Source organism: Pelecanus crispus, chromosome 6 (genome assembly GCF_030463565.1).
Source record: "Pelecanus crispus isolate bPelCri1 chromosome 6, bPelCri1.pri, whole genome shotgun sequence".
NCBI lineage: Eukaryota > Metazoa > Chordata > Aves > Pelecaniformes > Pelecanidae > Pelecanus > Pelecanus crispus.
This window is the reverse complement of record NC_134648.1, coordinates 692562-716827: the sequence shown is the minus strand read 5'-3', so window position 1 is coordinate 716827 and position 24266 is coordinate 692562. Positions and strand designations below refer to the sequence as shown.

The 24266-nt window shown below is 49.1% G+C and overlaps 2 protein-coding genes across 5 annotated transcripts in view; one reads left to right on the top strand and one right to left on the bottom strand.

Annotated features, from left to right (window-relative positions):
• Positions 1-6383: 6383 nt before the first annotated feature.
• MRPL21 (mitochondrial ribosomal protein L21) lies at positions 6384-23948 on the bottom strand. Of its 3 annotated transcripts, XM_075711911.1 has the most exons (7): positions 23912-23948; positions 21990-22050; positions 18010-18095; positions 14358-14521; positions 12790-12842; positions 7624-7727; positions 6384-6614 (listed from the first exon to the last, which is right to left on the bottom strand). In XM_075711911.1, the coding sequence occupies exons 1-7, from the start codon at positions 23946-23948 to the stop codon at positions 6550-6552; spliced, it is 570 nt and encodes a 189-aa protein (XP_075568026.1). In that variant the 3' UTR covers positions 6384-6549. The 3 variants fall into 3 exon arrangements, with proteins under 3 accessions (XP_075568026.1, XP_075568027.1, XP_075568028.1); XM_075711912.1 differs by lacking the exons at positions 18010-18095; positions 23912-23948 and adding an exon at positions 22646-22808; XM_075711913.1 differs by lacking the exons at positions 18010-18095; positions 21990-22050; positions 23912-23948 and adding an exon at positions 16330-16356.
• A 63-nt stretch (positions 23949-24011) lies between these two features.
• IGHMBP2 (immunoglobulin mu DNA binding protein 2) overlaps positions 24012-24266 on the top strand; it is a 48388-nt gene continuing 48133 nt past the window's right edge. For both annotated transcript variants that reach the window (XM_075711902.1, XM_075711903.1), the window contains exon 1: positions 24012-24085. In XM_075711902.1, the coding sequence (XP_075568017.1) occupies positions 24012-24085 (74 nt within the window). The remainder of the gene's footprint in view (positions 24086-24266) is intronic.

Sequence of the window (24266 nt, the reverse complement as noted above, 5' to 3'; positions counted from 1 at the left end):
GGAGAGGTGGCGTTTCCATTAAGATGATCTCTACTTCTTTAGCCTTCAGGACGGAATGCAAGCGTTCAGCAGAGTCCACCCAAAACTCTTTCTGGTGGTGCTTAAATCCAGCCAAGCGTAGAGTGATGATATGCTTAGATAGCTCATGGCAGAGCTTTGAAGGAGAAATATCTCTGGCCAGTTTGCATCCAACTTCCTTCTCTCCCTCCAAAACACTGTGTTGTTTCACTTATCTCAAAACCAGAGATAGGAATAGACCGACCTCGACCAGAACTTGTGTAAATTGGGGTTTTTTTCATCCTTGATTTAAGTCAACAAACCTAAGAGTGCTGCAATTCACAGCGTTATGCTCACCTCCAGCCCGGTGAAGTGCTGGCCTTGGGGATCGCTAGGTAACCACGTTCTGCTGCAGACCCTCCTGCGAGGTGGGGAGCCAAAAGCACCGCTCCGGGAGAAGACAGCTCCGCACCCGTCAAAGCCATCTCCCATGAGCAGGCTGGATCGCGCTGCTGTGACCCTGCAATCCAACACCGACTGCTTCAGAGACGACGCAGAAAAAACATATCCTTGACTTCTTTAGGAAAAGGTTGGCTTGGGCCCCGGAGCTGGTGGGTTTATATCCCTGACAGCACATCTGGGGACTACCCGGCGAAACTCCTACTCACCTCACGCGCAGATCTCCTTGGCATGGTGGGAAGCCACATGTGTCTTCCCACACACGCACTCAGCACCGGCGCCTACGCAGTCCCACCTTTGCTGGGGACCCTTCAGCTGAACGACAATGGAAACGCAGTTTTATCATCTGCAATCGCTGAATAAGCCACCTCCAGCGTAACAAAGCACCTGTGGCGGAGCCAGGGGAAAGTAGGTGGAGTAGATATTGTTTTCTGTTGAAATATTTGTAGTCAGGCTATTCCGTACTTGCAGTTTTTTAAAGATGTGGAGTCTTCACCGGGAAAGAGGCCAAAGGCACCCATGAATCATGTCCCTGCAAACAAAAATCCAGCAGAAATAAAAAAGTTGTCCCAAAGCAGACAAAGAACCAAATCACCTCAGGCCGTAGCCTGCAATCGTGGGAGTCCCATACCATGGTCCAAACTAAATCCCTGCTGGATCATTGGCTACTTTGAGAGCTCCCGAAAGAACTGAACTTCGCTGCTTCTGAAAGAGAGAGAAGCGATGTGTTTGGCTTTATTTAGAAAAAGAAGATAAAATAAAAGCCAGTCCCTTTTCTCTCCATTAGATGATCAGAGGGTGCAGGATGCTAGGAGATGTATGCAGAAACCAACTTGATTTCAACCCAACTTTGAAGCCTGCACCCCATTTTCAAAAATTACCAAGGTATGTCAAAGCTTTGGTCCCACGACGTTTAGCTCACCTCCCGAGCATCCACTCGAAGGGCTCAAACCCCATGTTTCCAACTCCCGTATCACATTTAATTGTCGCTCAGTAATGACTGTACAAACGTCATTCCTACTGAGACAATACCGTACGCGGCAAGCTTCGCTGCTAGCATGCCTCTTGAGAGTTAACGTCAGACGGGGCCGCCGGGGAATGCTCTCCAAGAATATAACCGAAGCCACACCGCCCTGTCAATAAACATATTTTTGGTTGCTATAGCAAAGCCAGCATGCAATTAAAAAGTGCTCTCGCACTTCAGGGCCCTCTCCTTTCTCAGCGGCTTTGCGGACTCGCTCCGTTCCTACCGAAATCAGACCCTGACTTTGCTTCAGCTGTGCGAACGCCGCATCAGCAGCCAGGCAGGGACGCGGCAGGTGCGAGGACGCGGATCCCAATCGCTTGTCCCGTGTTCTATAAATAGGGAGAGAGAAAATAGATGAAAGGCACCCAGCCCCAGCGCTTGCTCGCACCCGGGCTCGCTGGCCGCGGTCTGACTTCTCCCCAAGGGCTTTGTATCAGCCCGGACCCAGTGGCGAAGCGTTCCCTTTCTCTTCTTAACGAAGGCGCTATTTTTTTTCGGTCAAAAGAGACAAGAAAAACTCTAGCGCAAGAGAAATCAAACCAGTGCGGTTTCCTGGCGTTACATTCTGTCTGTTGCTGATTTCCAAGCGCTAAAGCGTATTGCAACGTGCAGCCAAAACGTGTCCAGACCATGCTGAGAAAATAAATCTGGCTCCACGTAAGAGTTCAAAGACGCCTTCGCAAAGCTGACAGGGGAAAAAAAGAACAGACGGAAGGGGCATATTAGCAGCCTTCCCCTCCCACCCCGGAGGCCTGAACGACACGTCCTAAGGACTTTGCAAGCTGCCGTGCCACTTCAACAGGGTGAACGCCTGCAGCTCGTGACACGGCAGAGCTGTGAATGTCAAGCAGATCCAAATATCATAACCAAGTGGCTAAATCCCTTTGCTGGCCCTTGGGTCCCAAAGAGTTTCGTGCAGTTCTGGTTTTCCGCAGAAGCTGGCCGTCAGGAATAAAGGCCGCCGACGCTCGCCACGTCTATCACGCTTCATTAGGCTGCACAAATAATGGATCCTCACAACAGGAAGCCTTCACGCTGCGAGAAACGGCTTTGCTTGTGAAGCTTATTTTAGAACACAGAACAGCTTGCCAAGGGAAGGAAGAGGAACCCCATCATGTAGGTAATTTAAAACTCATCCAGGCAGAGCTCTGGAGATAGGACAGCTTTCTGTGGCCTATAGGATGACCAGCGTGGGCCGTTTCCCCTTCAATCACGATGACAATCGTGTCGTTGTCAGGATGCCAAACCCAAGTCCAAGCGCCTCGGAGCTGCAGACTTTGTGTCCGAGCAGCCGTGACCATCGCGTCCCGTTGGAGGGTTTAGAGGAATCATAGAATGCTTTGGGTTGGAAGGGAGCTTGAGAGATCATCGAGCCCAACCCCCCTGCAGCGAGCAGGGATTGAACCAGCGGCATTAGCCTTTTAACGATGGAAACCTCACTCCAAACGCAACTCTCGAAAGCATCTGTAGCTGAGGGGGAGGGGAAAAAAAAAAAACCAAACCAAAAAACAGCAGCCACAAATGAATTAAGATGCCACGGTCCATTGCTCTTAAAAGGGCGAAGGATGAGGTCACGGCTGGGCTGACGCGCAGCCAGGCCAGCAGTTCATCCATCTCTTGTGCCAGAGCACGTACCGCTGGCTGCCGCGGCGCACGCTGCATCGGGGCTTGGCTACGCATCTCCCTCCGCTCCTGCGGAGGCAAGGGGAGCGAGGGGCATCCTCGGGGGCCCGCACGGCCCGGCTGGGATCCCGGGAACAGCAGAGCCAGGAATCCGCTCTGCTGTGCCCAGGCATTCCGGCTCAAAAGGAGCGAGGGGGGACACGAGAGCGATGCGAGGCCAAAGCGGAGCGGGCAGGGAGGGAAGGGCACCTCCCGACAACTCCTGCCGAGCAAACCTCCCGTCGGCCCGGCTGGCGAGAAAACAACGCTTCCTTATTGCGGAGAAATGTCAGCCTTGCAAAGCCTGTTGTCCTTCTGCCGGGGAACGAAGCGGAGTCCGACCGACATTCTTTGAAAGCGCGAAAGGAGAACAGCCAGCGGCTTTGTGGCCAGCGGGCAGGGAGCACGCGCTGGAATTCGGGTCTGACTCAGAGCAGACAGATGCCCTCCGCGCCGGCTCTCCAGCCTCCCTGCGGGCAGCGAGCCCTTATTTACAAAGTCAAACAGCACCGAGGGGAGATTCCGGGGGGCAAACGCCGCAGTTTTGCTTTAGAGGGGCTGTGCGGCGCGAGCTCAGGCCTGGTTCTCGTCTGCCCCACGCGCAAGCACAATCGTCAGAGACTCTGGGCAAAGCATCGCTCAAATTCCACCCTGATCCGACGCGCTGTCCAACAAAATGTTTTGTCCTAAGAGATAAATTTCCACTATGAATCAGTGCTGCGGGGCGGGAGGAAGCCTGCTCTGTTGAGAAATTTCTGCTCTTAAACTTAAGTGCGGCAAAGCACATTTAGCAGCCAGAAAGAGGATCACGAGTGGCCACCCCCCAATATGCGAAGCCAAATGGAGACTTGCGACTTCACTCCGAAGAACTGGGGATTTCTGCTTCTGCTTGGAACGGCAAAAAGCTTTTTCTTTAAATTCCCCTGAAGAAAATGGCAAACAGAATCCCCTTTTGCTTCAGTCTGAATGCATCATTTCAATAAAACCTGAGTATTTCGCTCTAATTTTATATTATAAAATTTTCAAAACAAAACCCAGGCCTTTCTGATACTGGCTGATTTTTCCCTGCCTGCATTTTTCTCCCCCAAAACCACGGTGAAGCCACCCTAATTTCATATAGTATCTCACTTGGATTAGAATTACATTTCCCAAGGGCTTTTTTTGGGGGACCAGTTTTAGAGATCAACCTAAGATATTTGCTTTTTCTTTTGAATCAACACTGGGCTCTTCCTTCTGTATTTCTGAGCCTTGAAGTCTCTCTTGTTATTTTCAAGCGTTCCTCCATAACCAGGAAGGACAGAAAATTCCCCCTACATCCTCTCGAAGCCAAGACATGCATGCTGTTCCTTAGCCCCAGCACTCACATGCCTTAAGAAACAGAGGGACTGTGAGGTTTCCAGTAAAATCGCTTCAGCTGGCAACGCCGCTTCCGCTGTGGACTCGAACAGTCTGTAACCAGAAGGCAGTCCCTGCGATAGTCTTCATGCCAGCCCGCAACGCACTGCGACTCACCGCTACCGCTGGGATCTGTGGTCCCAGCGCAGAGCTGGAGCCACCTTTGGGAGAGCAGGGGAAGAGGTGGGAGATGATTTTTGGAGGAGAGGGTTCCCCCCACCGCCTTCCACGTGTAGGAGCTTGGAAACAAGGACGCAAGGATCGAAGGTGGTTGCAGAAAGGTCCCTGCCTTCAGACTACCCTTAGCTGTTTAAAACCTAGGTGTCCAACCTCCTCGTACAGTCAGCAGAGAAGGAAGAGCAGCTCCCAGGGGCTGTTCGTGCCAGGCGATCCTGGAGGGGAGGAGATGAGTCAGCCTCTGCAGATGACCATCTCTCTCCTGCGACTAGAGAGCTAGCTTAACCCAAGCATGCCTGGATCCTCCTCTGGCTGAAGTCAGGCAGGATACAAGGCAAGCTTGATAGCCCAGGCTGCATTTCATGGCACCTAAAGTGACCTCCTGAAGGTTTATAAGGATTTGGGAGATTCGAAAGACAGGACAAGACCCCAATATAGTTATGTCCAGCACTAGCACTTCCTTCCGTACAGGGTCGCGGGCAACCTTGGTCCTCGGAAGGAGTCACACTGGGGGTGCATAAGGACACCCGCACGTGGACTTTCCTCCTGACTCGTTTGAAGCAAGGTATTCCCTAGGGAAGTGACAAGGTGAGCAGGGCCCACTTATCACTTCTCATGGTAGCTGTAGGGAATCTGACAGCTACCCTGAGAGCCTGCTGAAAGCTTTAGGAAACTCTCCCCGGTTCTTATTACAGTCCAGAAACACATGCAGGCCTTGGCTGAATAAGCCTGCTGGATCTGGCCTTCCACGTGCTGCTCAGTACGTGACAGCGCTCGACTTGCAGACAAAGCGGAGAGAAAATATTGAGATCTAGACATGAAAATTTACGCAGTAGGTCAAGCACCAAGTCTGTGAAATAGGCATGAAATCACTCCCAAGCCCCTGGTATCTGTTATTTTGATGGTATTGTACACACAGACAATTTATTGCTATGCAATAGGCTCTTTGGCTCACCTTTAAGAGGGCGATTTCTCAGTTGCCGCTCCTGTTGCTAATCTTTAAGAAGGATTTGCACCACTTAATATGACCTGGGAGTAGATTTGGGATCCTGCAGTCATCTTGTTTCACTGTTCTCTTCAGTCCCGTGTTTGCTGTGGGCCACACTGTACCCCAGGATATTCCTTGAAGCCATACAATGCCAGGAATCATACGAACAGAGCAGCAGGGCTTTTGCCAGGAGAGGAAAAGGGGCAGGGGGGCAAAATTACACTTAGCACTCTTAAAAACACCTCACCTATTTACAGCGATGTAACTGCAGCCTGTGGAGAGCAATGAGTGTTTCCGCAGGGCAAATCAGCTCACCCAAACACGCCGGCCTCTCTGCTAGCCTTAAGTGCACTCACAGTCCCCGGGCAGGGAAACTTGCAAGGACACGAATAACTAAGCACGGCTCCAGGCTCTTTAAATTGACTAATTATACACACAGATCCTGCCTTCCAGGCTCCGAGCCTCACCTCTGGCACGGGGGAGGCGGATGGCCCTTTGCTTCCACAGCCGGTGAAGCCCAAGGTATTTTTAAGACACAGCTGAGAGCCTGAATTCCTAAAGTACATAGAGAGGTGTGCAGGCAAAGGTAGGCCCAGCTGGCATGAAACAGCTTGACAGCTAGCTACGGATCCTGCGCTGTTTAAAACTCCTGACAAATAAACACCATCAAGGCTGAAGTAATAGTTTAAAAAAATATTTCATTTTGCTTTTTTAAAAAGAAAGTACATATAGATTTCCATTTCCAACAACAGCAAGAAGTCCAGAACTTTCCAATGACAAGGCAGTTTTATTTCCATAATTGCCTAAAGCAATAATAAACCTAAGCCACACAACACCCGATCAATCATGACAAACAGGGGAAAATTTCTATGGTGTTTATCCGAAGGACAGTCTGTGGGTTCACGATGACTGAAAAAGAATGAAAAGAGCAAAAAAAAAAAGGTCAGATGACAGCACAAAACCGTTGCGTACCTTTCCGAAGGCTCCCGCTGGCTGAGCTGCGTTAGTCTAAGGCATGCCGAGGCCTGATGGCTTCTAGGAGGGGGTGTGCTAGCAGATGCTGCCACGTTGGCAGGCCGGCTGCATACCACGGGCATGGCATGAGCAAGAGGTCTAGGCAGAGCTCCCGGGGGACTCTGTCAGCCTGGTCAAGGTTTTAGCATCCGTTACATAAAAAAAGGGGCATAATTTTTCTCTCTCTCAGTCATATCTGAGAAGGGGCAGTCATTTGGTAATGAAAAAGCCTGCCACAGGATACTGTTAAGACTTGATAGTATCTGTGATTACATATCCAATATTTAAAGGCTTTGGAAGGAGAACAAGATTGCTTTTCTGCCCAGGATATTTTTTTTTTTCAGCAAGGTCTTTTGCAAGGCTGTCTAAAAAAGGGTGCTGGACCAAGGGCATATTAAGTCACTGTGCTCTGAACACAGTGGGCATGCAGCTGGGGCAGGGGGCTAGGAAAGGGGTGCTGTGCCGCGAGGGGTCCTGGGATATTTGGTTGAGTGAACACTCCCAAGTTATACTTCTCTCCAGCATACTTGAATTCCGTGTTTGCAGTATGCTGAGGCTACCCTTCAACAGAAGCCTTTAGCACTGAAGACGGAGCTGCAGAGGATAAGCTACCTTGTTACCTTGCTTGTTTGGAGTAAAAGTCATGTAGTTATTGCTGAACAATAGATGTGCAAAACATGAAATTACTACTCTTCCCTTAATTGGTTTAGTGGTGGACTTGGTAGTGTTAGGTTAGTGGTTGGACTGGATGATCTTAAAGGTCTTTTCCAACCTGAACTATTCTATGATTCTATGGCAAATGAACCTCCCCCCCCAGGCACTGCCCTTGCATCACGATACCTCCCCCTCCCAGATCCAGCAACAAAACATCAGGGAAGGAAGCTTGGTATTCTTTCCATCTTACTTTTCTTCTTTTGATAGTTGTGCCTCTTCCGAAAGCGCATGTTGATTTTTGGCCATGACTCTGTCTTTTCAATCACAGTAGCCTCCACACGGACGAGATCTTTCCTTAAAAACAAATTTTAAAAGTATCACTTTTTAATTATTTACATTCTCCTCCTATCGATGAGCAGGTTTCTGGGGAAACGCGACACACAGATAACCCATCCAGCCTTACAGAGCCTAGATCCACAGAAACTACAAAGTCACCATGGAAGGAGGGAAATCTGTCAGGTTGTTGGCTTCACAGTGCAGAACCAAAATCCTCAAGGTGCTGTATGTGGATCAGCCAAGTGATGTGACAGTTTGCAGGGCAATACCTCTCTGTCAGGTGAGGGATAAGATCAGAAACAGCTACGGAGGCAGCAGTAAGACGAACCTGCAGGAACTTGTAGGATTACAGTAAGATAAATTCCCCTGGCATGTTCACATGATCTCATGTGTCCTACTTTGCTTACGGTACAGGTTAAACCCACCCGTGGCTCCTTCTCCTGGGCTATGCTGGTCAACGCGGAAATCCTTCCTCCTTCTATAAAGCATTACAGACAGCTGGAAGAGTCTTCTCACCTTGCTCACCTGCATAAGTCCTGGCAAAGGCTCAGTGAAAAGAGATTTGGCCCACTGTTTCTAGCAGGAAGCACAGCTAATTGGCTGCTGGAGCAAGTCACTTTCCTCCCATACGCCTCTCTTCTGTCTCCCACTCTTGGTCTGTCCTGCTTGTTTACCCCAAATTGGAAGAGAAGACAGGGACTCACTGAGGATGTCATGTACTGCTCCCCATGCCGCAGCTGGGGGAGTTCAGGTTGAGCAGTGAGACCACTCAGACTCAAATTATTTCTAGATCTCATTTCTACACATGGAAATTCTCAGCAAGTAAACATCCTCTCTCCCCGAGGATGGAGATGAAGAGAAGAATATGTCCTGTACTTCCTTCACAGGTGAGTAAAAATCAGAGTAATTCATCCCTCTACGTTACCTTACCAACACATGCAAACACACCTCCTGCCCACCCAGGGATTCTGCAGAGCTCCGAGAGAAGAAGTCCCGCTGAAGTTAGAAAAAGAGTGCTGGGATTTCTAGCTGCTATCTGAAAAGCGCCAGAGCTGGAAAACGAGGTGGTCTGAAGCACATGCTGGAGGACCAGCTACCTGTCTGCACAACAACTCCTCTCTGGGGAGATAAGTGCCTCCAGACAAGAGCCAGACGAAAGCTTTGGAGATCGTGGTTTTAATCAACAGCCACAATGGAGGAGGAAGAGACACTCTTTCACGCAGCACCACTGCAGAATACCATTAAAAACTGATTAGCATGCTCACTTTGCTGCCGGAAGACATTTAAAGAACATTTTCCTGACAAACGACTCTGTCTGCACTTAAGGGGGGTAGACGGGGCAAGCCCATCTAGCCTAACTCTTCCAGCAAGGTCACTAGGAGGCCAAAGGCTTTGAGACATTTACCATCTCCCTCATATATTACACCCCAGAGGGTAAATGTAAGAGAGAGTGACTCCTTGAGGGAGGAGGGGAGGACAGCCAGAGGAGAAAACTGATATATATGCGTTGAGTGACTAGCCCAGAGGAAAACAGACGTAAAATAATCTAGATTTTAAGAGACCACTGGGTGACCCTGACATCCCGGCTAAAGGCTGTTATCCAGATTCAGCCCAGTGATAGGACCCAACAGCACTACTGAAATACACAGCAAGCTTTGCAACACTCGGAAAGAAACCAACAAATGAACCACACTCCGGGTGCTGGCCGTGTTTTCCCCACTATAATTAGGGAGGTACACTTGCTGGGTCTAATTCCTGCCCACTGAAGGCAACAGGAAAGCTAAACGCCCACTGGCTTCTCACAGGCCTGGACTGTAAAGGCATGTAAGCAACTCACTAACGATGATCACATGGGAGAACTGGAAAGCGGCCAGGCCAGATAAAGCGACCCGGTCACTGAAATCTCTGTGCTGCTCTCAGGAGAGCCAGGGTTTGCAGTAGCACAGCCAAGCTAAATCTGACACAGCTCTCACCACTGGACCACGCTAGCTGTCCTAGGCCTTGAGCAGTATCCAGCCAAAAGGAGAAACGTTGACACAGATCTGTAGATAAGTGTCCCCCCCACATCGCTCACAGATGTTGACATGCTTTCAAGCAAATCTTATGGGTATTGTTGAGACGTAGTTGAGTATCCAAGCGTAGCTTCACTCTGCAAGTCGAAGTTCAAGGCCAACAAGCCCTGGTAAGTCCTCCTCTGTTGGACAAAGCACTGGGACCTGCTGGTTGAAAGGCTGAAGCACAGCAGAAACCAACTTGTTGGTGAAGTGCATATGAACAGAAAAGTTCTCAGCAAAATAGAGCACAAGGAAAAAAAAAAAATCTTTATCGAATGTTTTGGGTATGACTGGAATGTCCATAAAAATAAAGAGGGGGTCACACATTTCCCAGAGCCTGACAGACAGTCAGGCCTGCTGCTTTCAGCAGCAAACTGCTTCATGACAAAGCACATCCGTCAGATTTTTGCAGGAGGCAAGAAAAATTCACACTGAAATCTCATAGATCTAGGTTGGGCTGAAAACTATTGTCATTAAGCAGTGAAAAAGATCCAGGCAACCTACAAACTCAAAGGATCCTAACTCTTAGAGGTAATAATTTCAACTGACAAGCTCGCTCGCTCCCTGCAGAAGGTAACTGAATCCCAGCCTGGCTGTCTGGGAGACAAACAGGTCCAAGGCCCTTTGTCATTTCCACTGAAGCCACTGCCAAAATGGGCAGGTAGCAGGAGAAAGAGCAGGGTTCATCTAGAGGAAAAAATTCCCATCAGCTGTACTTTGTCTAGAAATAAGCTAAACTTTCTCATAGAGGCACCATTCATTTCACCCAGGTCTAAAATAGCTGAGGGCACTCAGCTGATGGCCTGAAATGCAAACCTGCCCAAGGTTATGCTCGCTTCTAATCACAGCTTTAAAAGTGCACAACAATTTCTGCATTATACAGCTAAAGAAAGTACAGCTGCATACTGCTTGATACCCTTGTGCCAATCGACCAGACAGCAAGTTACTTGAACAAACACGAAACCCAACAGATTCCAGAGCAGAAGCCAGCTAGAAGTTTCCAGAATAGCCTCTGCCACGCAGATATGTTTTGTTGCGCTGTTGTTTTTTTAAGGCTTTAGAGGAGTGTCATCTTGGGAGGTATCCGACTGCTACAGAAAATTATAACATGACCATCTGTCCAAAACAGGACAAGTTCCTACCCGCCTCCAAGTTTGAACAGGGAGTGCAGCTGTAATGAACTGTCTTGCACAGACACTGGTGCAAGCATTCACTGATGTGTTTATTTTTAAAACAACAGAAAAACAAACCTGCCTTTCTTTGCATCCAACCTCTTATCTCCCCTCCAAAATGTTTGTGGTTTAGGCACAACTGGGGACTATGTGAAAGAACTGCAGTCCACGTTGCCTGTGCCATGCTGGGTTCTGTTTTCCTTTTCCTCAGTCCATATCGGAGAGCCAGGGACTCGGGAGGTTTCCCCACAGCTCGGAGGGAGGATGGCACCTCCCCACCAGCCTTTCATTCTGCCTGGTCAGCCTCCTCTTCCTCCCACTCATCCGCCTCTGCCAAAGTTACTGGAGTTCAAGCTAACACTGGCAGATGTGCAGTTTGGTCTGCTTCAAGCAGCTGACACCGCTTTCCACATGCTTAGAGCACTTGCAGGAACCTAACAGCTATTTTTCTTCCTGTCCCAGAGCTCCTGGGTCTCGGGCCACGTGCCAAGCCCAGCACACGAGCTGCGAGTTGCAGAGAACCGCCCCAGGGCCACTAGCCGAGAGAGCCAGGTGAAGGATGGTGCCCCTAAACTGCCTGACATGGCATATCCCTGTCTGCAGAACTTGGGCTCCTGTTCGAATTTCTGCAAGATGACATTTCTAGTCCTAATAATGAGACTCCCCTTCCTAACATCTTCCACAAGTGCAATATCTGGCAATAATTCAAAGACTCCCGACAATCTGCTATTCCAGATCTATTTGCAGTACTGTTAAAAGGACTGGCAGCCCTCAAAATCCTGTCTAGCACAGGGAACCCGAGGCAGTTACCACCAGTGCAACTGAAGTATGTTATCAACTGTACAAACACGTTACAAGTAACTCTTAAATACCAACAGCCCCCTGGTACCACAGCAAGCACTCTGAAGTGAAACCAATCTGAAACCATGTGGTATTTCTAACCTGAATCTACAAGCCACCAAGAAATAATTCGCAGATGTACAAGTTCCTCCTTATCTGACTATCGTCTGCCAAAGCTGCTGCAGCTCAAGCTAAGACGTAAACATGCAGGTTAGCCTGCAACCAGACCACAGCCAGGGCTTCCAGATACTTTGAGCACCCGCACTCCACCCTATCTTGACTTGTGTTTTACCACTAAAACCTCTTGTCCTGGGGAAAACAACAGTTCATGACTCTGCTTCTGGCTAGTGCTAAGAGCTGAGCAATAACACCTGGTCCACGCACCACTTTTCTTTTGGTAAAGAAAAGGCTGAAGAACCAGGTGTTCTGCCAGTTTGTATAGCAAGTCCTACAGCACTGGGCTGGAGGTGGTGCCAAGGGGGTCAACACCTTCTCCCCAGTTCTGTGATTGCTGGGCTATGTGACTAGGAGGAAGGGAAAATTAGGAACTCTAAAATTAAGGCCTGCTGGGTCAAGACAAGGGCAAAAGGAAATGGGTTAAAAAACCCAAGTCAAATTAAGGGATTAAGGGATGGGAAAGGACTTCTGGGTTAGTCCAAGATGACTATCGCTGAAATTAGGGTAAGGGAGTAATGATGTTGAAGAGCAAGATTTACTGCTAGTTTGTGCAAGGCTTATACCATGAAAAAAAGATCCAACCCAAGAGGTGAATATCCTACAGTTACCTTAGAAATGGGTACCGCTGCTCTACCCTGGCACTGTGGCAATGGCTGGAGTCAGCAGAGGCTGATGAGCTGCTTTTACTGGGGATTCTTTCAAAAGCCACAGGGCTGGGAAAAAAGCTAGGGCTCATAAACCCAGGTTTCTCTTTAGTTTCAGGGACTGCAGGAGCCCTGAAGCTACAATTAAGTCCAGTAACTGTCTTGAAGATAATTCCTGTATGAGACATCTTACCCCAGGAGCGGCCTTCCAATAAGCGTGAAGTCGTCAGCACCAACCAGCAAAACCTATGGAAAATAAATCAGGCATGTATCACTGGTTCATTGTCCCAGTAGAAACGCAAGCAATATCTTCCAAATTCTACAGTCACCGTAAAGGAGTCAAAGTGCTTAAAAATAGGACTTTACACATTTCAAACCCGACACTGTTACTAGAGAGGGATATTGGGAAAAGACAGCTAACAGGCAAGGAACAGATTCACTAAACAGTCTTCCAGGAGAGCTTATCCTACTAAAACATGCTTTAGAAGTATCTTTCGCGTTGATCAGAACACACTGAGCCTTTCTGTTCTGGCTCACCAACAGTTGTAAAAGATATGAAAAGCAATACAGGGAAGAAGAATAATATGCCTTGTGCGGGATCTGAATGAATGGCAGCTCCTAAAATCACTGGATTTTTATAGCAGTTGCTACATATCCCAGTAGAGAAACACTTTCCTCATTTTCCTCCATGAGGCCTCAAGATGGGCAATAAAGAAATGAGCATCTGCGGGGGATTCACCACCCCAGGGACTAGCCCTCTTGTTTCAGAGCATTTCAACCACTTGCCTGTCTAAAGGACCAGGCAGGATAACAGAGAGGATATCATGAGAAGAGGCAGCATTTCTCACAGACTGCCTCCCTCCCCACACTAACCGTATGGCAGCAGTTAAAAGCAACATAAAATGGTCACAAGATGTTCTGACTTTTGTTTTACTTGCCAGTGAAATCCCCAGAGGGTTATGGTGGTTACGCAAGTTCTTCACCTTCTTCACTCCCATCTAGACCTCTGCATTCCTAGCTGGCTGCTCCATGCAAATCACTCTTCTTGTTGTATACAAGGATGCAGGACACAGCTGAAGGCATGCCTAAAAAGCTGCCTCAAAACTGGACTGCAAAGCAATGGATGAGTAGAAACACTGCCCGGCTCTCCTCAACTGCTTGCTTGGCTCGAACAACCAACATTAAGATTAAGCCAACAGAATCCCACTTCATAATCTTTCATTTAAGATTTGGATTAGTGAGCCTCTACAAGTTCCTACTAGTTAACCAAGGCTACGAATAAAGATATTGAATTGCGTCTTGGCAATTCTCCCCTACACACACCATCCCTCTCCCTCCACCCAACACACTCGGCGTGATAAGGATCTTGCAAAGCACTGAGCAGCGACAGTCCCTCTGGGAGTACTGCAAGTATTTTGGGTGTTGGAGTCTCAAGGTAAACACAGTCTTTAGCTGCCGTCTCTAGAAACAAAAACTGTAATTTTCTTTTTTTGGATGAAGTTAGTACAACAAAAATCCGTCTCCTAACACAGTCTGGCACAACTCATTCCAACCCTGTTCAACAGAAATGACAGTAATATTATCACTAACAGAGTAACTGAAATTGGAACAAAACTAAGGCAAAGCAAATAGCTGGAGTAAGAACGGGAGATCCAACAGCAGCTCTTCAGGATGTGTTTTTAAAAACTGGTTATGGGTTTTGCCTCAAGGAATGTCCACAGGCAATATGCTCTGGCCCCATTACACAGCATGGCACGTTACCTTTTCCATCCGGATTCGGTCTCCGCATTCAGCCTCCAGGACATTGTCCATCATAATCAAGTCTTCACTGGTTATTTTCCACTGCTTGCTGGCAAAGTGGACCACAGCAAAGAGCCTTCCGTACTGCCCCGTTGCGATCATCTTGTTCACCTTTTGTACCACTTCTGTTGGCAAACAGCAGGGAAGGAGTCAGTGCAGAAAACCCAGCAAGGTGCGAAGAACTGTTCAAAACTAATTCAGCCGCACTGCTCTCCCACCAAAACTCTTATTTCTGGGAACCTTTAAGCAAGGATCAACAGCAATGTTGTTTCCTACAGGGCGTGAGCCTCCCTTTCGTAAACTTAATGACCTATTTGTATTTTAGTTGCTGGCAGTCCCGTGCATAAGTAAACACCTAACATATATACTGTGCAGCTAATCTAAGACTTGACTTCTCAGCCTATTTCTTAGGCATCCTAAAACGCACCGTATTCAGACAAAGCGTTCCAGAAAAGAGCGCTTGTCCATGCATTTGGAGGGGAGCTCCCCTCAATTTCCAAGTAATACGCAGAAGGCCCAGGACTCTGAATACTGCGTAAGGCACGCAGGAACATCAGGAAGAGTTTGTCAAAGTACACAGGAAAAAGAGCTCCAGCATACTAACAAAGCCTGGCCTAAGAACTTGTACCTGCAGCAAAGACAAGAGAGACCTTTCCCTCACGCTTTTCCAGAAAATCTCTTTCCATATGCACATGCACACAGAGCAGGTGCCAGGAGCAGTACAAATCATGTGAACAAACTCCATTTTCTGTGATCAGCTTCCTGTGCGGTGAAGCCAAAACCAATTTTTATGGGAACATCAAAAAGTATTGCTTAGTGAGTGCCATTCCACTGCCAAATAGCAGCTTTCCACCCTCTTGAGCTGTTCAGAAAAAGAGCAGCTTTTCTGTAACTGGAAAAATAGATTTTCTGCATTGTCCTCAAAAGTGGCTGAATCATTTTTTTCTTGGAATGTAAACAAAACAACATCCACTTGGGACAGACAGGAATTTAGCAGCCAGTCAAACCAAACCCAGCCCTTACAGGAACACACTGAGAGCGTCCAAGCTTCACCCCAGCAGATGCAAACTATTAAAGGCAGAGGTAAGAACAGAAATTATTTGCAAGGCAGTAGTTGCTAGTGGTCAACTACAACAAGTCCAGAGAAAAAACACAACCCCTTCTCTTTGCTGTGCCCTCAATGGCACAACGGGAAAATAAATTTCTTCCAGCTCTAAACTGCTGATCTAGGTATATCAGTAGTCCTGCGGGCAACATTTCAAACCCAAAATTTCAAAATGCTGGCCTACAATTTTCTCTTAGCAAAAAAACCATGCAGAGTCATGCTCTAACAAGGGTTATTTCCTTGTCAAATTTCAACTATCTACCCATGGGGCTTTCTCATCTTTTTGTAACCTAAAAAGGTACATTTTCTTCACTGTACTTGGGCTCTGAAGTTGTTGATAACTCTTCCAAACACCTCTAGTGACAGGAAACATCAAGTGATGTTACCATTTGCTTGTTAGTGTGGTTTGTATCTCAGCACCATGTGGAGCAACCCTTCCTAAAGTATCCATGGCTGTTTCCAGAGCCAGCAGGAAAACAGACGGCAGAATTCAAATGCTCTTGCTGTTATTTGCTTTGGATAAGCACAGCCAGGAGATAATGATGCAAGCTCATAAACAGTAGGAGGTTACAAGGCACGGAAATCACAGCGGTCCCGAGGATCCCATGTGAATCAGTCAGGGGGACATGGGACCCTGGTCACCGCAGGGCTTCAGCAAATCAAACCGAGCGGTTTACGGTTCACTACTGGGTCAAATCACACTCAGGGACAGAACACTCATCTGTCACTTGAGCAATCCCAGGAGCACAGAGGAGATGAAAAGCAGGATGAAAAACAGCCAGAGCAGAGACCTGGAGCAGGAGGCTCTCTGCAAAGCACATCACTCACGCAGTTATTGACACACACCAGCCAGATGACGGGAGACTATCTGCAAAAGGGTGGACACAACTTGGCTTCTCCTCACACTCTCTCCTTGCAAAAGAACTCCCCTCCTTTGCTTCCTGCGCCTCTCCCATCTAAAGCAGAGAAGTCAGGTGCCTTTCCCAGATGTCCCAGAGGCTACTGCAGCGAGACAGTAAGGCTGCCCGTTAATAAACACAGGAGCTCATTGCCTGCATGAGCGCACAACTGCCAATTGCCACCATCGCAGCAACCGTAAAAGAAATTCACCCACTGGAGCTCATTCCTGCCTAGTTCTGAGAAACATCCCATACATGTGTCCTGGTTTCAGCTGGGATAGAGTTAATTTTCTTCCTAGTAGCAGGCACAGTGCTGCGTTTTGGATTTAGTAGGAGAATAACGCTGATAACACGCTGATGGTTTCGTTGTTGCTCAGCACTGCTCATGCCAGGCAAGGACTTTGCAGCTTCCCCTGCTCTGCCAGGGGCACAAGGAGCTGGGAGGGGGCACAGCCAGGCCAGCTGACCCCAACTGCCCCAAGGGCCGTTCCATACCATACGGCATCGTGGGCAGTATAGAAACTGGGGGGGTTGGCCGGGGAGCAGCGATCGCTGCTGGGAACTGGCTGGGCATCGGTCGGCGGGTGGGGAGCAATTGCATTGGGCAGCACTTGTATATTATTATTATTATTCCTTCCTTTTCTATCCTATTATACTGTCTTTATCTCAACCCAGGAATTTTACTTTTTTTTTTTTATCGATTCTCTCCCCCATCCCGCTGAGGAGGGGGCAGTGAGCGAGCAGCTGTGTGGTGTTCAGCTGCCTGCCGGGTTAAACCACAACAGCACGGCTGGCTTCCCCACCACCACCCCTAGCACGGTCTGGATGACGACAGCCCCACCTGGGCAGTACGAGGCTGGACACATACGCCTTCTCCGTATTTGATTTTCACATCCCCACCGGCCAGGGGAATCTGTGTCTGCTTACAAGTGGAAGACTGACATGTTCTAGTAAGGCCAAGCACTGAGGATGGCTGCTAAACAGCTACGGGCACTTCACTCGCTGACTTGTGAGGCTGACCGCTGCCCGGGCCACATGCTCCTCTCAGGAGAACCACTGGCTGCGTTCAGCGGTCCTGACTAGATGTGGGGACAAGAATGCGATCACTAACATCGCGTCACCTCCCAGCTGCTCATTGCCTTATGTCACACCTCTGCGGCTCTGCGATGTGCCCACCATCCAACTGCTTATACTGGCTCCACTGCTCTGTTTCAGGCACTAAAATACACCAGCTCTCTGATGTGCCCACCATCCAACTGCTTACGCTGGCTTTAGCTCTTTCATTTATCCATTAAAGGAAAAATAATTGTTTTCTCCTGTCCAAAAGGCTTGTTTCATGCTTTAGAAAGCAACACATCACATCAGGTAAGATTCCTCTGGGAGTGTTAAAAGCTCTCATAAACTAAGGAGACCTCACATTCTACCCAAATCTCCAATACCAGCAGCTGGAGCACAAGTCCAGTGACACTAACACATGCCAGAGAGACACAAAAATGTGAAGAACAAAATTAGCTCCAATCATTGAAGACACTTATTTATGCTCAATCAGGCCACCAACGGCAATACTGGAGTGCTAGCCTTTGCATACAAGGAGACTTGAGACCTTTACCTGCATGGTACTTCGCTTCTTCTACGGGATCTGGAAGTTTCACTTCAGGCCAGGGGGGTGAAGTCAGGGATGTTTTGGCAACAAGTCTGTGAATGATAAGGTAAGATTCACTTGTAGCAAACAGATATTGTCAAGAGATGTAAAAGATGGAGGAGAAAAAGGTAAAAAGCTGGAGATGGAGTAGAAAGTGGTTTTCCACTGGGGGAGCAGAAGTTGTACAGGAGACTTAATTTGTCTCGACCCAAAGGCCCCTTGAGCCAGAAGGCAATTTCCCACACATCACGTTTCACTTCGCAGCACCTCATGAGCAAGGTGAGGTTTCCTATTCTGGTCCATTAGAGAGTAGCAGGCAAGCCAAAAGCCATGTTACTTCCCTAGGACTTAATCCAATGGAGGACACTGGATACGGCAAAGTCCCCAGACCTTCCTCCCAACACCTGGCAAAAGTACTCCAGCAGGACAAGAAATGCTGCAAAAGTGCTGAAGCTGCAGCCCCTATCAGAAGGCTGTTCAAAAACATGCAGAAAACACTTGGTCTCATTTCTGAGTTCAACCTGCAAATGCTCTACCAAACATGGTCACTGCTCCCAGGGCTTAACATCATTTAGGTCCACCATAAATCGCAGCAAGCTTAAAGAAAAAGGGATAGATGCCTCAGTGGTTGGTTTGCTTTACTCCCATCCTATCATAAAATTCAGTATGGGGAAATGGATTTTTTTTTTTTTTTTTTACTTCCCACTTCAGAATGTTATCTGAAATAGTTTGAAAGAAAGGAAGGGTGCAGAAAGAAACAGACTGAAAATTAACTGAAAATTCACCCAGGCTAGGTTATCACTTGTTCCTTATGTCGAGATCTGCAGCTGGATGTGCTCGTGGTGCTCAAGCTCAGCAACCACTGGTGACTTTCCACCGCCTTGTTTTTACAGACTGGAATTTTGTCACCAACTCCAACGGAAAGAGACTTACCTTCAGCCTTGCTTACAGCCCAGTTTCAGATAAAAGGCCCTTGTTAAGCTTTTCCAGGTACAGATACAAGCTACCTCCACCACAGCTGAGAGGCTGAACGCGTTAACACTCCTCAACCCACTTCAGCACCAAACACAAAGCTCTGAAGTTATCCCATAGCGGGGAGCATCCAGGAGGAGGCAACGTGCCTTTGATGGGGAAGCAGGGCTAATGAGCATTCTTAAACAAGCCTCCAGCGCTGCACATGAATGACTCACACGCATCCTTTTTTCCCCTCTATTTTTTGAAGCTCTTCTCTGTTAAATGGGTAGTTTAGAGAGGGCCTTAAGACCACAGCTGGGTTCTTTACAGGAGAGTTATGAGGCTGCTCTTCCTTTGTCACTTACAGCTGCATTCCCTGAATGGCAGTAATAACGGCTTCTTGCACCCCCGGTGCAATTCAGCATTTAACACCACAAACATTTAGCCCAAAAGCCTCTTCTGTGCCATTACCGTGCCTGTCATCAACGACACCACACTGGGGAGGGACTAGCAGAGGCATCTAAGAAGACTTCTCAGACCCATGCCTATCTTGGTTCAGGCTGACCACAGAAGGGAGCGGGAACATGCACCACCCCACATCCATCCAGCCAAGCACATCGTTCCTCACGATGACTTTGAGTACCAAGATATTTTGCTAAGAGGTGCAAATTAAATCCTTATTCTTCTTGAAAGGGTAGCTTCCACTGCTGTGGCAGAGAATCGCTTTAATAACATCTCTCTTCAAACACTCTGCAACTGTACCGCCAAGACAAGAGCCTCTCTGTTTCAAGATGTTGCATCAGTCCCTGCAGACCTTCCTGGTGACCAGCCCGGGGGACTCCTGAGCATCACCGACGTGTCCCTTTAGGATCATTCAGCACTGATACAATCATGGGAGCAACCACAAACTGCACTAGCACCTGAATGACAAATTCTGTGCAGAAGACATCTTACCTGAAGCCCGCTCTACTTTCTACACTTAGATGTTGCTCTCTCACTGAACATGGTATATGGCTGGCATAATGCGTGACACCTTCAGTTTAGCGAATAAACTGGGGGCCTGAAGGCAAGCAGGCTACAGTATAGATACAGAACGAAAGGCTGAAAACTGCCAGGGGTGTTTCACCTAGCAGCCAGCAACGTATTCTCATTAGGTGTCATGGTGGATTCCTTCTGCTTTTCTCAAGATTATCAGTGGGAGGGATCCTCTGCCTCAAAACTGAACTAATTCCTGACTGCCTCGAGCCCTGTACAGTCGGTACCGCAGGTACTCGCATGCATGTGCTGCCTTTCTTGACAGCGGCGCAGACAGCACTAAATCACGAGAACCCCGTTTAAAATGTCAAGAGCTGAACAACAATTAACGCTGCTCAAATGTGCCACAGGGTGTTAATTCAAATATGAAACACTACGTGAAACTCGCAGTGTGAGTTTGAGCGGAAAAAATGCAAGCGGCACTTGCTTATAATTAGCTGTTTTTCAAGATCTCTAGGACAAGGAGCAACAACAAGGAGGACCAGAGGCAGCTGTTTATATCTCTGCATAAGAGCCAGTTACAAAACTATCGATTTGTTCCCAAAGAACTGGAGAGAAAAGCACCACTTTAACCAGGGACAGTACTTTCGTCAGAATTGCGGCACACGTTTCAGGGGGCAGGGAAAGGAGGTGCAAAGCCCATCCTGCAGCATTCAGAGATTATCCTGACATGTGCCAAATGCCTTTACTCAGAAAGGGACACATGACCAAAAGGCATCAGATCATAGTCCCTTATTAAGCAAGAATCTAGGATACCACAAAGACAATTTTAGATTTGAAGAGGAGGGAGATTCACCCTGGATCTCAGTGAGGTGACCAGAAAGGTATCAGCGTCTGAAATTTGAAGAGAAGGGTTCTGCCCAGTAAATACCGTCTCCATCATGAATGGGAAGTTCAGAATTTCCTGTGTGTTGAGATCCACATTTTCTATAAATAACACGGGATTCGCAAACTGCATAAAATATTCAGGAAAAAACATTACATGCTAGTGAAAGAAGGCAAAATTAACACAACAGCAGTTGTGTTTCATCAGTTTACTCTGTGATGCCCAGCAGTGCCTCTCAAAGGGCTTTAATTTAACAGGAACTCAAAGCACTTGCGAGCAAGTATATAACCACAAGCACCAAGGCTTCGTGGGTCTGTCGCAGGGCTTAGAACTAATGCCAGGCTCTGCATCACAGAGCCAGAGATCCAAACTGTGCTCCCACACGCTTGAGGACCAGCGGGAGGAGGCCAGCCCCCTGCACCCTTCAGCAGCGCAGAGGGAACGAGCAAATCTTGCCATTTTTCCCCGATGCTGCTCACATGAGTTCTCTATTTCTGCAGTGTCCCCTCCTGGTTAAAGCAAGCAGCAGCACAGCCTGCAGCTCTGTCCAGGGACCTCTGCACGAGATCCCAGCGGAGGAAACAAAATAAAGACACAACCAAGCAGCTCTCAAAGCACCGAAACAAACGAAGCCTGAAGTTTCCTGGCTTAGAGTCCTGTAGCGCTTGGGCTGTTAATCAGATTTTATGAAGACTGCAGTGCAAGTTCAGTATTTACCAGATATCGGAGGCAGGAGATGAACCTTGCCCGAGGAGCAGACCGCCTGTACCTAAAAAGATGAGTGTCAGCTCAAGCCCTTTCTGCAGTCGAGGAGTTTGCAATGTCCTGACTTGAACAGCTCCTCTGCTGTGTACCTCGGGCTGAGCCCATACGGCAGCCCTTTTCTCAGCGGAGGATCTAATTATCTGTCTCTAGACTCCTCTGCTTAATTTCACAAATGAACAGAGGCATCCTTCTGGCAAAGGTGACTAAAGGTAGGCAGAGTCCAAAACTTATTGGGAAGCAACAGACTGACAAAGGACTCAGAGAAGCCTCCTTTCCAAAGGGAAAACAAGCTGCCCTTCCCACTCCCACCAAGGAAAATCACCATTTCAAGGGGCAAAAAGCAAAGCAGAAAGTCATTTGACATTACCCTTGTGGCAGTGACGTGCTCTGGGAACTCTGGTGCCGAACCGCTGATGAAAGCAAGAAGGCTAAAAGGGAGAGAAGGAAAAAACAATTAAAAAGAAGCAGCAAATGCTGGGCTTTTGGTCCCTGGTGAGGCAGCATTACAGCAATGCTGAAGTGTCACGGCGCTGGTCAGCTTCGTGGTACCATTTTTCTGCCTGTTAAAGCTTTGTTCAGTTTTATCGTGACAGGCAAAGACAAAGGGGGAAGCAAAACAAGATACATGATAAGACAAAGGACCGATCAGTTGTGTGCAGCATTGCAAGAGAGCACGAGAAAGGCCTCCCACTGCAAACACACTTATTTCAAGTGACACTTCCAGCTAGACACAACAATTTAATATGGATACACTCAGAGCATCCCACCTCTTTTGGAAAACAATGCGACTGAAAGGCAGAGAGCAGGAACAGGTAGCCTGAAGAGCGCGTGGTGCACCCTCTTAATTCTGAGCACAAACTGATGCTGCTGGAAGGATCCCCTCCAGCCCTCTGGGCCCTCCAAAAAGGGGAGGGGAGCGATTACAGCATTTACCAGGTGACTCTCAGCAACTTCTACTAAGCCTTACAAAGTTTCCACTCCAAAAAGAGAGAAGGAAGACAAGGTGTATTGCCAGCAACTCACTGGCACTGCAGCTCCCAAGCAGACAGGGCAATGCCAAGTGAAACACTGGGAACTGGAAGAGCAGGGCAGGTTCAGCAGATTTGGTTTTAATACTCCCATGTCTGGGTTTTTGCCATCCCAAACACACCTTTTCCTTCTAGACAAGAGGAGTGGAGGAGCTACGTAGCTAAACAAGTAACAACAAGGGAAGGTGGGAATTAGAAAAACATATTCATGCTTTTCAGAGCGACATACACACGAGCTAACATGCACCGAAACAGTGAAGCTGTGGTACTGTTCCCATACACAAAAGATTCAAATATTCACAAATATACACAAACATTCAAAGAACAAGTGGTTTACTACAACTTCAATTACATTTTGAGCGTAGGTCCAGCATTTTTTGGAAAGGAGCTGGGCCTGCACACACAGCTAATTAGCAGAAAGAGACAAAGGCCTAAAAACACATGCTCAGGGATTCATCCCTGCGTTATCTTGGGGATAACAATACACTTTCTGGAACAATTTGCTTATTTAAAAGACAGACCGTGCACAGCTTCTCTGCAGGAACGTTATCTTTTTCACCCACCAGCCAAAGCACGACCAACACAAGGGATTTTAAAGACCTTTTAAACCCAAAGGTCCTTAACCACCTCACTTGCAGAAGCTGCAGGTCACCAAGGGCACGCTCACCCAGCGCAGAAACCAAAGGCAGACGCGAAGCCAGGGCCCCCGAGCCCCCCAGGCTGCTCCCAAGACAACCCCCCTGCCAGCTTCCCAGCCCAGCGAGGAAGGGAGGAGGCTGACGGCGTCCCTACGCACCCCCCACCCCCTGCACTTTGCTGCAAGGCTCACACCAGGCTAGAAAAAAGCGTGTAAAGGTGATTCTCGGTTTTGCTACGTTACCCCCCCGCACTGCCCGGCTTTCTGGCCGCTCCAAGGCTGACGCTGGTAAAGGCCCGAGCGGCTCCTCCCGCCCTCGGCTCACCGCCGCGGCCTTCCCCGGCGGGGAGAGCTCCCGGGGCTCCCCCCGGGTACGCGGCGCGGATAAACCAGGAGCCGGGGGGGCCTGGAGCGCCCGCCCTGCGCGGGGAGGCGGCGGGGGCTCGCTGGGCCCGCGGAGGGGACGCGGCCCCGGCCCAGCCCCACGGGGAGGCCGCGGAGGGGCCGGGCCGCGCCGCTCAAACCGCCCGCGGTGGAGACCCTGCCCCGCCGCCTCCCTCCTTCCCTCCCCGGGCCGGAGCGGAGCCCGCAGCGTCGCGTCCGTCCCGTTCCGTCCCGCCTCACCTGCCGCCCGCCCCCAGGCCGCCGCCGCCGCCGCCATGGCGGTGCCCCCGACCCCCGCCCCGGAAGCGGAAGTGCCCGGCGGGGCCATGGCGGCGGCAAGATGGCGGCGGAGGCGGCGGAGCGGCACCTGGAGCTGCTGCGGGAGGAGCGGGAGGCCGAGCTCGCCGAGAGCAGGTAGCGCCGGGCCGCTCTGCCGGGGAGCCGAGCCGGCTTGTCCCCGGGGGGCCCGCTGGCGCCCGCAGCAGCCCCGAGGCACCGGGCCTGCTGGCGCCTGTGGGAGACGCGGCCGAACCCACCCCTGTAGGGCCCGCTGTCACCTATGGGGAACCCTGACGGACCCTCCCCCGGCACCCGC

Coding starts and splice junctions, on each gene's coding strand:
- MRPL21 (XM_075711911.1), bottom strand. CDS start 23,948: ATGGCGGCGGCGGCGGCGGCCTGGGGGCGGGCGGCAG. Junction 12,843..14,357: donor ACCGAATCCGGATGGAAAAG/GTAACGTGCCAT, acceptor TATTTTCCATAG/GTTTTGCTGGTTGGTGCTGA. Junction 7,728..12,789: donor ATTGGAAGGCCGCTCCTGGG/GTAAGATGTCTC, acceptor TTTGTTTTTAAG/GAAAGATCTCGTCCGTGTGG.